Source organism: Eurosta solidaginis, chromosome 1, assembly GCF_040869045.1.
Source record: "Eurosta solidaginis isolate ZX-2024a chromosome 1, ASM4086904v1, whole genome shotgun sequence".
In the NCBI taxonomy this organism is placed as follows: Eukaryota; Metazoa; Arthropoda; class Insecta; order Diptera; family Tephritidae; genus Eurosta; species Eurosta solidaginis.
The window spans coordinates 346,102,025-346,115,188 of NC_090319.1; the positions used below are offsets into that span (position 1 = coordinate 346,102,025).

A 13,164-nucleotide genomic window follows, 5' to 3' on the forward strand; every position below is an offset into this window, starting at 1 on the left:
TATATATTCTGGCTGATTTAATCATGGCTGTCATGGAATCCAATTGCTGTCGGAATCGGATTTAAAAACGACAAAAAAATAACTTTGGTGTCATGAAATCCAATGTTATCGGTTTAATGTTCGAATCGGAATTAGTGTCGGTTTTAGGTGTCACAGAATCCAATAATATTGGTTTTGCTATCGGAAACAAACCAATCAGTTAAATGCCATTGGATTTCATTTTTTCATAGTTTTTTTCTCTTGCAGTTGAATATTTTCTAAAAATGTAAGTAAATAAAGGTTTATTTTATAAAAATAAATGTAAATTTATATATATTTTCATTCTTAATAGGGGAAAGCATAAAAATTCAATGCAAAACAGTATTTTGACTAAATCTATGGAGAAACATCCAGATATTCCGAAGGGCTTCACAAAGCACATCATATAAAATCGTTGACACCGTGCTTCTACCTACACTCATGCTAGAATCCTTGCTAACTGATCTTTGATAGGGTCCTTCAGCTAAAAATCGTAACGTAGCTGCTAGTTGCAGCACTGGCAGAACTTTCGAGCGGGTTACGCATCCTTCAATGGTGTCCAATACCATTCGGAAAGCCTCTTTGCTTATGCGGTAGTATGCAATGTAACTGCAAATACACTATACATATCTAGAAACCCACAGAAACAGTTTATTTACGCTCTCTCTGGAAACTCAAATGGATTGCTGCGATCTCTCCAAAATTTTCCTTTTGACCTTCTAGCAACTTTCTTCTTCCAATAATATAAATGCTACAACTGCTGATGCTATTTTGATGTCAATCAATTTTTTTATTGCTGTTTAAATGCACAAAACAACTATTTTATAAAATATTGCCAAAAAAATTAACATCAAAATTGCCCGTGCACCGCAAAACAGCTGATTCGAACATCGGTTTTATTTACATCCGAAAGAAGCAAAACCAAGACGGTTTTATGACACCAATTTAAATCAATATTGGTTTATAATTCCGACAAAACGCAAAACCGACTTGGATTCCATGACAGCCCTGAATAACATGAATTTGGATAAAGCCTTGGTCTTCTTAAATTTCGCAACCATATAATATTATTAATTTTTACAATTGTTCTTTATTAAATTTTCTTATATAAATCTATAATTAATAATTTCTAAACTTATTTACCTAATATTTTACAAATATAAATATATTTATCTAAACTATAGCGTTCATACCGCGACGACGAGATCTTTGACTTAAAACAGGTCGCGGTTTATATAGATCCTCATTGTTATAACGCTGCTGAGTTGATTTATTTACAGTACGTCGAGCACGCTTCACTTGTTGCACTTCTGTAAAATATCACACATAATAAATTGTTATGATAAGTAATTAATCTAGACATATTAGACAAATATTTGTTTATAACTATAGCGTATTTTGTAATAGAAACAAATAAGATATGTAAAATAAATGAAAAACACGTAGAAGTAAAGTGATAGGTAAAAATTGAAGTTATTAAATTGAAAAACACACTCAAATTAATGAACAATTGCTTACCTATTGGCATGACATTGCAGGATATTTGCTTACATATATACATATGCATATCTTTTTATAATATATTTATAGAATATAATTCTTATTTTTCATGCGATACGCATACGCTTTCTACAACAAGTTTATTACCAGAGTTTTTCTTTTATTATTCGCTTCATATTCTAGATTCTTTTTTATTCTTTTGGGTTAAATTGTATGTTTATCTAAAAATCAATGAAGAACAGAGCGAAAAGTCAGAAACGACATTATTACATAATAAATTAAATTAATGTAATAATTAAGAATTGAAATTTTAATACAAATTTTTCTACCATCAAGTGATTGTTATGTAAAGTGTAAGATATATATCTTTTTATTTTTTTGAAAATACTTTATATTTCGACTAAAACTTTTAAATAGAATTTGAACTATAATTTCTATACATTGGCCGTGTTTTCTTTACTTGCATATACAGTTATGTGAAAAATAATACACTGAAAGAAATGGTGCTAGTAAAATCAACAAATCGCTTCTGTTGTTCTTGACTTAACAGAGATTCGGTAAAATTTATCGAATTATGGTTAATTCGACCGAGTTCTTTGTCAAGCGAACAAATTAGTTTAGCCATGTCAACAGAAGAGAAATTGTCTCTCATTAGTTAACAAAAATTGAAAAAAATTGAAAGATTCCTAATCAAGCTAACTGTTTTTTTTTTTTTGTTAACACAACTGATCTCACTGGTCATTTCAACAGCGATCAATAGTCAATACATGAGCAAAATTCAAAGAGAATTTTTCGCTCACTGCTCTCTCTATTTTGTACTTATGTATGCACATATTTACGTATGTATATAGCGGCCGCCGTGGTGTGATGGTAGCGTGCTCCGCCTACCACACCGAAGACCCTGGGTTCACATCCCGGGCAAAGCAACATAAAAATTTTAGAAATAAGGTTTTTCAATTAGAAGAAAATTTTCCTTGGCGGGGTCGCCCCTCGGCACTGTTTGGCAAGCACTCCGAGTGTATTTCTGCCATGAAAAGATCTCAGTGAAAACTCATTTGCTCGCAAATGCCGCAACATACATACGTACTTTCGTACAAAGCCGTCCCAACAACTTTTTATGTTCATTTGACTACTAAAACGGTCAATTACGAATCAACGATTTGTGCGCAGTTGATTCAGCATCTTGTTGCGATGGATAAAAATTGACAGAAATTTCGGTTGATTTCACCAGTCTTTCTTTCAGTGTAGGGACAGAGCTGCAACAAAACTTCAATTCAGTAGATTCCAAGAAGTGTGCCGAGTAATTTGTTTTCAACTAACTGCATTTTATTTTTACTCAGTCTTAAAAGAAATAAATACCGTTTAAAAAATCCAAATTATTTTAACACATTTCAATGAAAATCATTTCGTCTACAACAAAGTCAGTGAACGGTTGTACGATTTAATAAGGACAGTTAAATATTTATACTTAAACGTGTATTTTTTAATAGATATGGTAAGAATAATGCTTGCAGATTGATACTAATGTCTACTACAATTTGGAATTTTTCGTAATAAGCAGATATGGGAAAGGGCAAGCATTGCGATCCGAAAACGCGAGAACATATGGGGTATTCCATCCCATTTCGACCAATTTTGAACCCGACCCCTTTAGAATTGGCTGAAAGTTTTTCTTCTTTTTCTAGCTTACGAAAGACGTTTTTCAGAATTTTTTCAAATTTTTTCATCCAATTCAAAAAAAGTTATGAATTTAAAAAAAAAACACCGTTTTTGTTTTCAAAATGCTATAACTTTTTCAAAAATTAACCGTTTGGGATATTTTTTTTTTTTTTTAATTTGTTTTTAAATGTACTTTTCGGAAAAAATACAAAAAAAATTTTAAAGTTTTTTTTTGTAATTTTTCAGTTTTTCCAGATTTTTCGAATTTTGCCATTTTTTTTTCTCATAAAAAACTTCAATCAATTCTTCAATCATCCCCACTAATCCCGTAGTGGGCCGATAATTTTTTTTAATTGAAAAAAAAAAAAAAAATTTTTAATTTTTTTGTATTTTTTCCGAAAAGTACATTTAAAAACAAATTTAAAAAAAAAGATCCCAAACGGTCAATTTTTAAAAAGTTATAGCATTTTGAAAAAAACACCGTTTTTTTTTTTAATTCATGACTTATTTTGAGTTGGACACCGTTTTTGTTTTCAAAATGCTATAACCTTTTTCAAAAATTGAGCGTTTGGGATTTTTCTTTTTTTTTAACTTGTTTTTAAATGTAATTTTCGGAAAAAATAAAAAAAAATTTTAAAGTTTTTTTTTTCAATTATATAAAAAAAAAATTATCGGGCCACTCCGGGATTAGTGGGGATGATTGCAGAATTGACTGAAGTTTTTTATGAGAAAAAAAAAAAATAAAAAAATGGCGAAATTCGAAAAATCTCGAAAAACTGAAAAATTTCAAAAAAAAAAACTTTAAACATTTTTTTCTATTTTTTCCGAAAAGTACATTTAAAAACAAATTAAAAAAAAAAAATGATCCCAAACGGTCAATTTTTGAAAAAGTTATAGCATTTTGAAAACAAAAACGGTGTTTTTTTTAAAAATTCATAACTTTTTTTGAGTTGGATGAAAAAATTCTGAAAAACGTCTTTCGTAAGCTAGAAAAAGAAGAAAAACTTTCAGCCAATTCTAAAGGGGTCGGGTTCAAAATTGGTCGAAATGGGATGGAATACCCCATATTAAAAACGTGGTGAAACAGGGGACATCGTACGAAAAAGTGAAATATTCCAAAAACAATGGTGGAAAACGCAGTTTAGTGGATTACCCGGGTAGAAATGCGTGGCAGAAAACCAAAAATCACCCCGATTAGAAAAAAGAATCCTTTTATTTCATCCAAACGAATTAAATGTGAGTTAAATATTGATGCCGAATTGTCAGCTATTCGCAAAACTCTTATTTAAAAAACTGTGAAGTTTAGAAAAGTGTCTATGTTGTCCAAAAAGAACGTGCAACAAAGACTAACCTTTGCGGGGGAACATTTGTTTTGCTCTGAAGAAAAGTGGAGTAACATTCTTTGGTCTGACGAAACAATCCCGCATTATCAGTGATTTGCACCAGATGGCGCAACACTGAATAAATATAGTTGGTAAAAAGGAATAGAAGTAGCAAATTTGCCAGTCAAACAAACCACCGCTGTATAGCTAAATGGTTAGCCCAGCATGCCTAAAGCTTACTGATGATGAAGGCTTAGCACCCTTCGAAATGGATCTATCTGCGCAGCTATGGCAGGTTGTCTGAAAAATTTTCTACTTATTATTCCAAAAACAAAATACAATTTTTCAAATTTAGAAAAATTAAAAAATAACAATAATTATCATTAGAAAAAAAGTATTGTTCTGGCCTTGAGCTCAAATCGAACCTTGAATTATTTATCAATAGGCCGACAACAGAAACAAAAATAAATTTGTTTAACTCAGACTGAGGTATTCATCATGTAAGAAGCCGCCAAACGCAGCATAAATCCTAAATATACCATAAAAACCATAAAACCTGGTGGTGGAAACATTATGGTCTGGAGAGCATTGTCATACAATGGTGTAGGACCACTCCACCGCATACAGGGCACTATGAAAGCAACCAATTATGTTGCAACTCTTCAATAATGCATGCTACCGTACGCTGAAGATAATATGCTACTAAGGTGTATATATCAGCAGGACAATGATTCAAAACACACCGCAGTGTACAAAAGAGTAGTTCAGAATCGACACTATCAGTGTTATGGAGTGGGCACCACAGTCGCCAGATCTAAAATTTGCGGAATACCGTAAAAGCATCAATAAGAGGAAAGTATCCAAGTAACAATGATGGGCTTTGGGAAGTTATTAAGGATTCATGGAATGCAATTCCGGTTTCGGTCTGCCAAAAATTATTTGATTCCATGCCGAAACGATGCCAGTCGGTTATAAACAACAGTGGCTTTTCAACAAATTATTAAACTAAGTAGAAACTAATTTTTAAACAACTGAATACAATTTGTTTATTTTTTTGGCCTCATATCGTTACTTTTTACTCCAAACAAGAAGTGTCCTTATTTTGGTGTTAAAATTGCAAGTTGCATAAAAAATTAAAATAAAAAGCAACAGGTTGCCAAATCGGGATAAAACTATACAAACACCTGTTTTCCAATTTATCAGCTATAAATTAGTTTAGTTAACACCCTTTGAATTTGTCACCCATTTTGAATCTGCATCATAATTATAAGGAGCATGATACTGTCCTTATTATATTTCACAAAACGTATGTACATACATCTGCGTTTGCGACTAAACAAACGCTTATCGGCAATAGTGGAAAAGTGGAGAGTAGAGGAGACACACACTTTTAGTACTAATTTTATGCGCAACAATTTCATAAGTGCAGACAAAGTTATGCACTTAGCAGTCCATATAAAGTTTAGGTGTATATGTATATGCGCGTAAAAAAAACACAGCTTTTATATAATTATGTATTAGAAAATGTATTAGTGCAACTTTTTTAGTACATACATGCAATAGTGGAAATTAATTGGTTTTTATGTGCGAATGTAAGACAAAGGAATCTTTGGCAATATCTTTGCGAAAAAGATTTTTATATCAATGCTATTTTACTTCTTAAGTTAACTTATAACAAGAAATGAATAAATAAAAAAAATTAAATGGGTGTGGCACCGCCCCTTTTCTGACCGAGCATTATCTCAAGTTTTAGAAGCCATAAATCGAAGACCAGTTGAATTATCTTAACAAACTTCGGTTCGCATATTTTTTTCACAACCTCAAATATTCCTACCAAAACTGAACGAAATCGGATAAAGTTTGCATATACTTTTTTCCTTTACAAAGACAAATATTTTTAATAAAAGTGGCAAAAAAGAGCTACACAAAAAAATTGCTATACCTTTTAACGCGCTGAGTCTGAATTTACTGTCTGAATTGGTTAAGTGAGTCCAAGTGCGACCTTAACCTCAAAAAAAAACGCACCATCATGACTTGCTCCGGTTTTTAAGGATAGGTCCGACCTGTTAAGCTGGTTCTGATTCAGCGGACCAAAATACAAGGAAATACATGTGTCGCATTACCAGATCTGCCAACGTTTCGGGCTGTGCACAGATGCTTAAAAAAGCGAATTGCCTTTACAGTCCCGTTTCGGATCAAACCGAACAAAAGACTCACTACAGAGAATGCGTTTTTTGCGGGACCCGCTCAGGCGGTTAAAGGGTTTGATAAGCGCAATATATAAATTTCCTGTCCCTACCACCGTCTGCCAACTAGGAAATCGCTTGTTACGCGTATTTACTCTTGTTACCGAAATATTCTTCTGAGCATCTTTCCGTACTGTGTCGCGTTCCTATTCCAGCTCCTCGACGGTCACTGTTTGTAATATTTGTTGCAACCCTGAAATCTTTGGCACTCGCATCTCGACGTCGGTCAGTATTTGAAATCAAGTAAACTTGGTACTGCTCTAAGGGTATTATTTATGTAAAGCTGCACTCGTCCCATGTGAAGAAACCAGTCGCAGTCAGTAAATGGCTCACATTTTTTTACACGCAAAAGTCCCGGAAAATATACGATGTGAAGACAGAACTATTGCCCCAGATGTTTTCAGATGGATTGCCCTCTCTCGCTGCAGCACTCTTGGTCCGAAAAAACCACAAGGACTTTGAAAATAAAACCATAACGACTAGGAGATAGTTGTAGGCTCTCTCCATGGGCCCTCCGTGGTCGTTGTGGGGTGGAACAACCATCGCAGCAACCGTGTGCAATATGTGGAGTAAGCAACTTCTACACCCGAGTAATTTTAATGTTGTTTTTGTTGTTGTAGCGACAAGGTTTCTCCCCGAAGGCTTTGTGGAGTGTGAGGGCCCTTTGGCGGATACAGATCCGGTACGCTCCGGTAACACAGCCCATTAAAGTGCTAGCCCGACCATCTCGGGAACGATTTATATGGCCCCTTGAATCTGGTATTTTAGTCGCCTCTTACGACAGGCATACCTACAGCGGGTATATACTAACCCCCTAACCCGCTGGGTTATTTCATAATTTACAGCTATAAGGATGTTAGCAAACAAATTGTCAATTTTGCACACTTGAACGGATTTGATGAACTACCACATACGTATCAGCCCAGTCCCTGACCTTAACAGATGACTTCGAAACATACGGTTCAGGCCGATTTATAATGAACCATTCGACTCAGATTTTGACATTGACAAAGATGAGCGTCACTTAAGTGTTGGACCGTACATAAACCACATTAAACTCATCTGCAAAAGTTTGGGGAAAGCAAATGGCAATTATAATTATTTGATGTTTAATTTTTTATTTTTATTTTCGGTAGTTATGGTTCGACATGTAAGTTGGGAATGAAATGTTAATGGACTGGTATATGATAACTGCCCATAATATTTCAATGTTTTTTTCCAATAAGGAAATTCCAAGTAACTTATCAAAGAGAACTAGTTTTTGGGTAACTTTTCCAGTGTGATTTTAAAATGAACGAATTTGGTTAATGTCAGTGTTTGCAATAATTCTACAACTACTATCTACACACCAAAGCCAATATTATTTAATATACAGAAACATTAAGCCAGTTATGTACAATAATTTGTATTTACATAGTATATTAACACTCAAAAATTGTTATTTAGTTACTCACCAGAATTTTTATCCGAAGCTACATTCTCTTTCGAACTAATACTCACGTCCGAAAGTGTGGGCGATGGTGTACTATAAATGAACTGCCCATTGCTATCGCGTTTTCGTGTCGTCGTTTCTAATGAATTGAGTCTACTTTTTCCATATTGTCTGCAGCAATAATCTTCTGTTGTGTACGCGGGAATACAATCTATTGTTAGAGTGGCGCATGTTTTTGCTGTTACATTATTATCTGATACGTCTTTTCTATGCTGGTTTTCAAGAGTATCAAGCCCGTCACAAAACTCATTCAAACAATCAAAACGCAAATTATTAACTACTCGTCGGCAACCATCCATTGCGTAATTAAGCAAACGTAAACGTTCTGTAAATTGTGAACTCTCTACTTCGAAAAAGAGCAATTGATTTCTTTCCATTGCCAGCTTACTGCCTATATGGGCAGGCATTGATGGGTCTTCCTTCTTTTCATGTGTATGCTTTTTCGGTGATGTTATTTGTGTTGTACTTTCTGCGGGAGTGTTTGAATTGAGTGAATAGGCCGTTTTCGTAGGACCCAAGTCAATAAAATTTATGTTGGGATTTTCCAACATATCACTTAAAATAAATACTTTATTTCGTTGACTTTGTATAGATAGTTCTTGCACACTTCCAGTATCACACGTTTTGTCAACCGTATTTGAAACTTCAGCGTCCTTCTCTTTATAACCTATGTAACAAAAATATAACATTTATTATGACAACGCTGTTCTTTTTTGAATGCATAAACTTACTATTCTCCAGCACACTGTTGTTAGCTTTTCCGTTTGAACTTTTTGAACTAGGTGATATATTTTTAATATCTTTCTGTTGGCTTTGCTTATCTAAACTGGATCCGTTGGAGCTTATGTTTACAAATAGGGACGCATTTCTTCCACTTGCACCATTAGCACCACCACCACCGCCACCTTTATCTTCATCATTTGAATCACTTGATCGCCGCTTGACTTCTTTCATCTTTTCAATATTATGATCATCAACAGCGATTTGTGGTTTTGGTCCTTCTGGTTTTATATCAGCTTTTTTCGTACTGCTATTATTACTTGATGCGCTTCGGTGTGACTTCTTTTCAGAATGGCGCTTGTTATGCTTATCTTGTTTAGACTCATGATGGCTTTCAGAACGACTAGATGAACTGGAATATGATGCCAACGAAGTTGCATGTTTAGATGTACCACTCTTTTCGTATTTACTGGAGCTGGTATCATGAACTGTGTTGAGCAAACTTGAGTATTTAGAATTACTGCTTCGGTCATTGCTACCGTGCCTGCTACGAGAGTGTTTATGCTCTTTACGAGAACGTTCTTTATCTTTACTTCTGTCCTTTTCTTTTCCTTCACTTTCCTTATGGCGGTGTCTATCCTTACTATTTTTATGCTTACTTTTATCACGACTTTTCTCTTTTTCTCCATCCCTATCTTTGCTCTTATATTTATCTTTGCTTTTAGAACTCTTTTTACTTCTTTCTTTATCTTTATGCTTCTCTTTTGACTCGTGTGAATGTCGCTTATCCTTAGAATGTTTTTTGTGTCGCGAAGAGGATGAAGATGATCCACGGTTTTCTGCAGCGCTGGTTTCTTTTCTACTTGGTGTATGTATCGGTGTTGAAAATACTGAATCAATTGCGTTCGCAGTATGATTCTTTATTCCATTCTTAGAATGTTCCAAATAAATCTGATTGCTTGCATCTTCCAGTGAAGAACCGAAACTACTGTCGTGTGGCGTTGGAGTGGGCGGTGTTGTTGGAGTCAATTTTGTTTGTACAGATTCCAAGCCCTGTACGGATGTTAGACTGCTAAAGTTATGTGGATGCTCTTTGTTTTCTAAATTGTTTGTTAATGTAATATTCTCATTTGGAGAGTTGCCATTCTCAATCATTGAATTAGATTCTCTCTCTTGAGCCAGTAAACCCGACTTACGGTTAGTACCTACATATATATAGAAATTGAATAAATGAAAAATATATATTTGTATTTGCTATCCAATCCTAGCCTATCGTAAATGACCAACGTTTTTCAAGCCCGGATAATTCTTCAAATATGGACAGTTGACACCTTACGTTAATGAGAATGCTGATGAATTCATGGAAACCCTTTGGTTGATTCTAGCCATTTCATTCCGTTACCAAGACTTTTTCGAAGGCGGTGCGGCAAACTCCTAGCTTACCAAAACACAGATTCACAAGCTAATTTTGAGGTCATTATTATCTTATAGCGCATCCACAAGACTCATCACCTCTTGTTAACATATATTCGGATATCAGATAACTAATCAGATGCCGGGCTGGCACATCGTCAGAACTTCCTATACTTTTGCATTTTTTCCACTAATTACATGCCCTCTCAAACTAATACATGTTTTGGCGTAACTCTGCCTATTCAACTTGGCCTGCATTGATATTTTTAAGATAAAAGAAGGAAATGAGTAATGCCCTAATTGTTCTAACTTTTATAACCGACTATTCCAGCAAACCTAAAAACCACTACGTAAACTGACGCAACAAAAATAATATATAAATGTACCTTCGAATTTGATTTCATCTTGTTTTATGTCAAAATGCCTTTCTGGCTTATGCGTTTTTCCAACTGTGATGTTATTCGACTTACGGTCAGTACCTACAAAGAAAAATAATTACCGCATTTAAAAAACACAAAGAAATTAATGTATGAAATGTAACTACCTTCAAATTTGATCTCATCTTTTTTAATGTCAAAATGTAGCTCCGACGAATTTGATTTTGCACCTAAATCACTAGTATTTTCATTGAACTTAGGCATTTGAGCTTCTTCAGAAATATTGGCTGAAGCCAATTCCATTGCTGTTTCAGTTGGATCTGAAATTGTCTCGGGCGCAATCTGAGGACTCGAATCGTCCATGAAACTATGAGAGGCATTTGCCGTAACATCGGATATGCGACTGTCACTAGAAACCTGGGAAAGTTGAGAATCTTGTGATAACATAGCATCGGCTTCCAAAGATGAACGCAGAGATTTTGCTATTAAATGACCAGATGTATTTGCCGATAAGGAATTTTCATGCTTTTCCATTTTCGAAAATTCTCTCTTTTCCGTTTTCTCAGCAGACAATGATTCTTTCTTAGGTGTGGATACAGTTGGCTTGTCAAAATCTTCCTCATTTTTAATTAATATTTCAGTTTTTTGTACAGCATTATTTGCCTCTTCTTTTTTAACCAAAAGTTCGAAAGGAGGCGATTCATCATCATCGTCATTTTTGTCATCATTATCAATATCCATATCTTGTACGGATTGATCATCTTCACGACATTCTGATTTCACTGTCGCCTTATCGGAATCTGGGCTTATTTGTTCAAGACCTGTTGGTAAAAGACTACTGGTGTCTACTTGTAAAGGTTGTCCGGTCAAAGGTAGCGGGGGTAGCGGGTGCATAATTGGTGGTGGGGGCTCGTGCTTTGGTGGTGGTGGTAGTCCTAGGTATTTGTAAGTGATTTCTTCAATACGCGGTTGAAAAACTGAGCTAATTTTTGGGTTCACCACTTGATCCACAATCCTTTCCACACCAACATCGAGAAAGCCAGCCCTGAAAACGAAAACACATTTGTTATAAAACACATGTTACTTGTAATCTAAACTTACTCTGTAATATGCCTACGCAACCTTTCACGCAATTGATTTTTATTCATATCCGCTGACCATTGTTGCTCAGACAGAAATTTTTTTACTGTATTCTCCACGCGTTGTCGCAAATTTTGATAAGCAGGCTTTGTGTCCACATCTGCAATTGAATCTTTGCGGAATTCGTCGAAAACTCCCTGTGACTTCACTTCATGCAGGATTTGGTCTTCAAATTGTGGATCCAGATGTGAATTCATTGGAGGATTTTGTAGCTTGGTCTTTTTTTTTGGAAAATGTTGATAGCTACGACCATAGTGTACCTATACCAAGTGTGTTCACTAAGCGATAAACGTCAAAACTACAAACAGCCTCGCTCACCTGATGGAAATCTCAGGTCTAGAGTCGCATTTTTAGTCTCAACGACAACATTTTTGACTACCAATCGTATGGACTTTTTCAATTTTTCAATCATTCGGAGCATTCGGTAATGGTATCCATTTTGAATTCGCTGTCATTCCGAATCCAGCGAGTGGCTGTCAGAATGCTTGACAAATAAGTCAACACACTTGTACTTGTACACTATGGCTACGACTTCCTGGCGTTTATGTGAAAATATCTTGTTTTCTTCGCTTGTTGAAAGAAAAAAACATTTGACAGCTAGGGATGGTATGAGATCGATTATACATACTATCGACCACCCAATAGGGCACATCTACCTACTCCTGTTAAATTTTATGTTACATTTTTTGACGTTAAACCAGCAACCAGATTCTGAACCTCGGTAAAGTTAAAACTTCATCACTTAAAAACGCATATAAGGCATTTGGCGGATTTCGCGATTCTAGTGAAATAAAATCTCCTCAAATCTTTGAGCTGCCAAGTTTCATGTGGCCGTTGCAACTCTGTTATGCACAGGAAAAAAAAATTGTGCACAAGGGTATTTTGCACGGCTTTCTTTTTGATCCCGCCCCCCTAATGGATCGGCCAGGATAATCCGTGATCTACTGGGTGTCGACCTTATTTAAGAAATCTAATTCATTTTGCGATTTTCTTTCTATTTCTATTGTAATAAATCTTATTTATGATGCGATTGGTTTGAAATTTTAGGATACTTTTTGGTCGTTAGAGGAAGAGTTGAAGTGAGGGAAAACGGGAGAAAAAAGGTAGGCGAAGTGGCGAGTAAAACCAGTTTTTATCATTATAATACCCAACGGATTAATACACTCCAAAGCCCGCCCAACCGACGCGCGGTTGCTTTGTTGTTGATAGGCGGAGGTTTGTTAAGCGTTGAGATCTAAAACTGCTCAGCTACAGGATAAAAATCATCAGCTGAGTAT

At 35.1% G+C, this 13,164-nt stretch overlaps 1 protein-coding gene across 3 annotated transcripts; it reads right to left on the reverse strand.

Moving 5' to 3' along the window:
- Positions 1-1,101: 1,101 nt before the first annotated feature.
- On the reverse strand, positions 1,102-12,628 carry BOD1 (Biorientation Defective 1). 3 transcript variants are annotated; one of them, XR_010949091.1, is made up of 7 exons: positions 11,849-12,380; positions 10,915-11,792; positions 10,757-10,849; positions 8,969-10,162; positions 8,200-8,904; positions 1,537-1,739; positions 1,102-1,328 (listed from the first exon to the last, which is right to left on the reverse strand). XR_010949091.1 is itself a non-coding variant. In XM_067762519.1 (7 exons), exons 2-7 carry the CDS (start codon positions 12,082-12,084, stop codon positions 1,192-1,194), a joined length of 3,243 nt encoding a protein of 1,080 aa, XP_067618620.1. In that variant the 5' UTR covers positions 12,085-12,129; positions 12,412-12,628; the 3' UTR covers positions 1,102-1,191. The 3 variants fall into 3 exon arrangements, 2 of the variants coding, with proteins under 2 accessions (XP_067618620.1, XP_067618619.1); XM_067762519.1 differs by lacking the exon at positions 1,537-1,739 and adding an exon at positions 12,412-12,628 and having other exon boundaries at positions 11,849-12,129; XM_067762518.1 differs by lacking the exon at positions 1,537-1,739 and having other exon boundaries at positions 11,849-12,147; positions 12,206-12,381.
- Between the last annotated feature and the right edge of the window lie 536 nt (positions 12,629-13,164).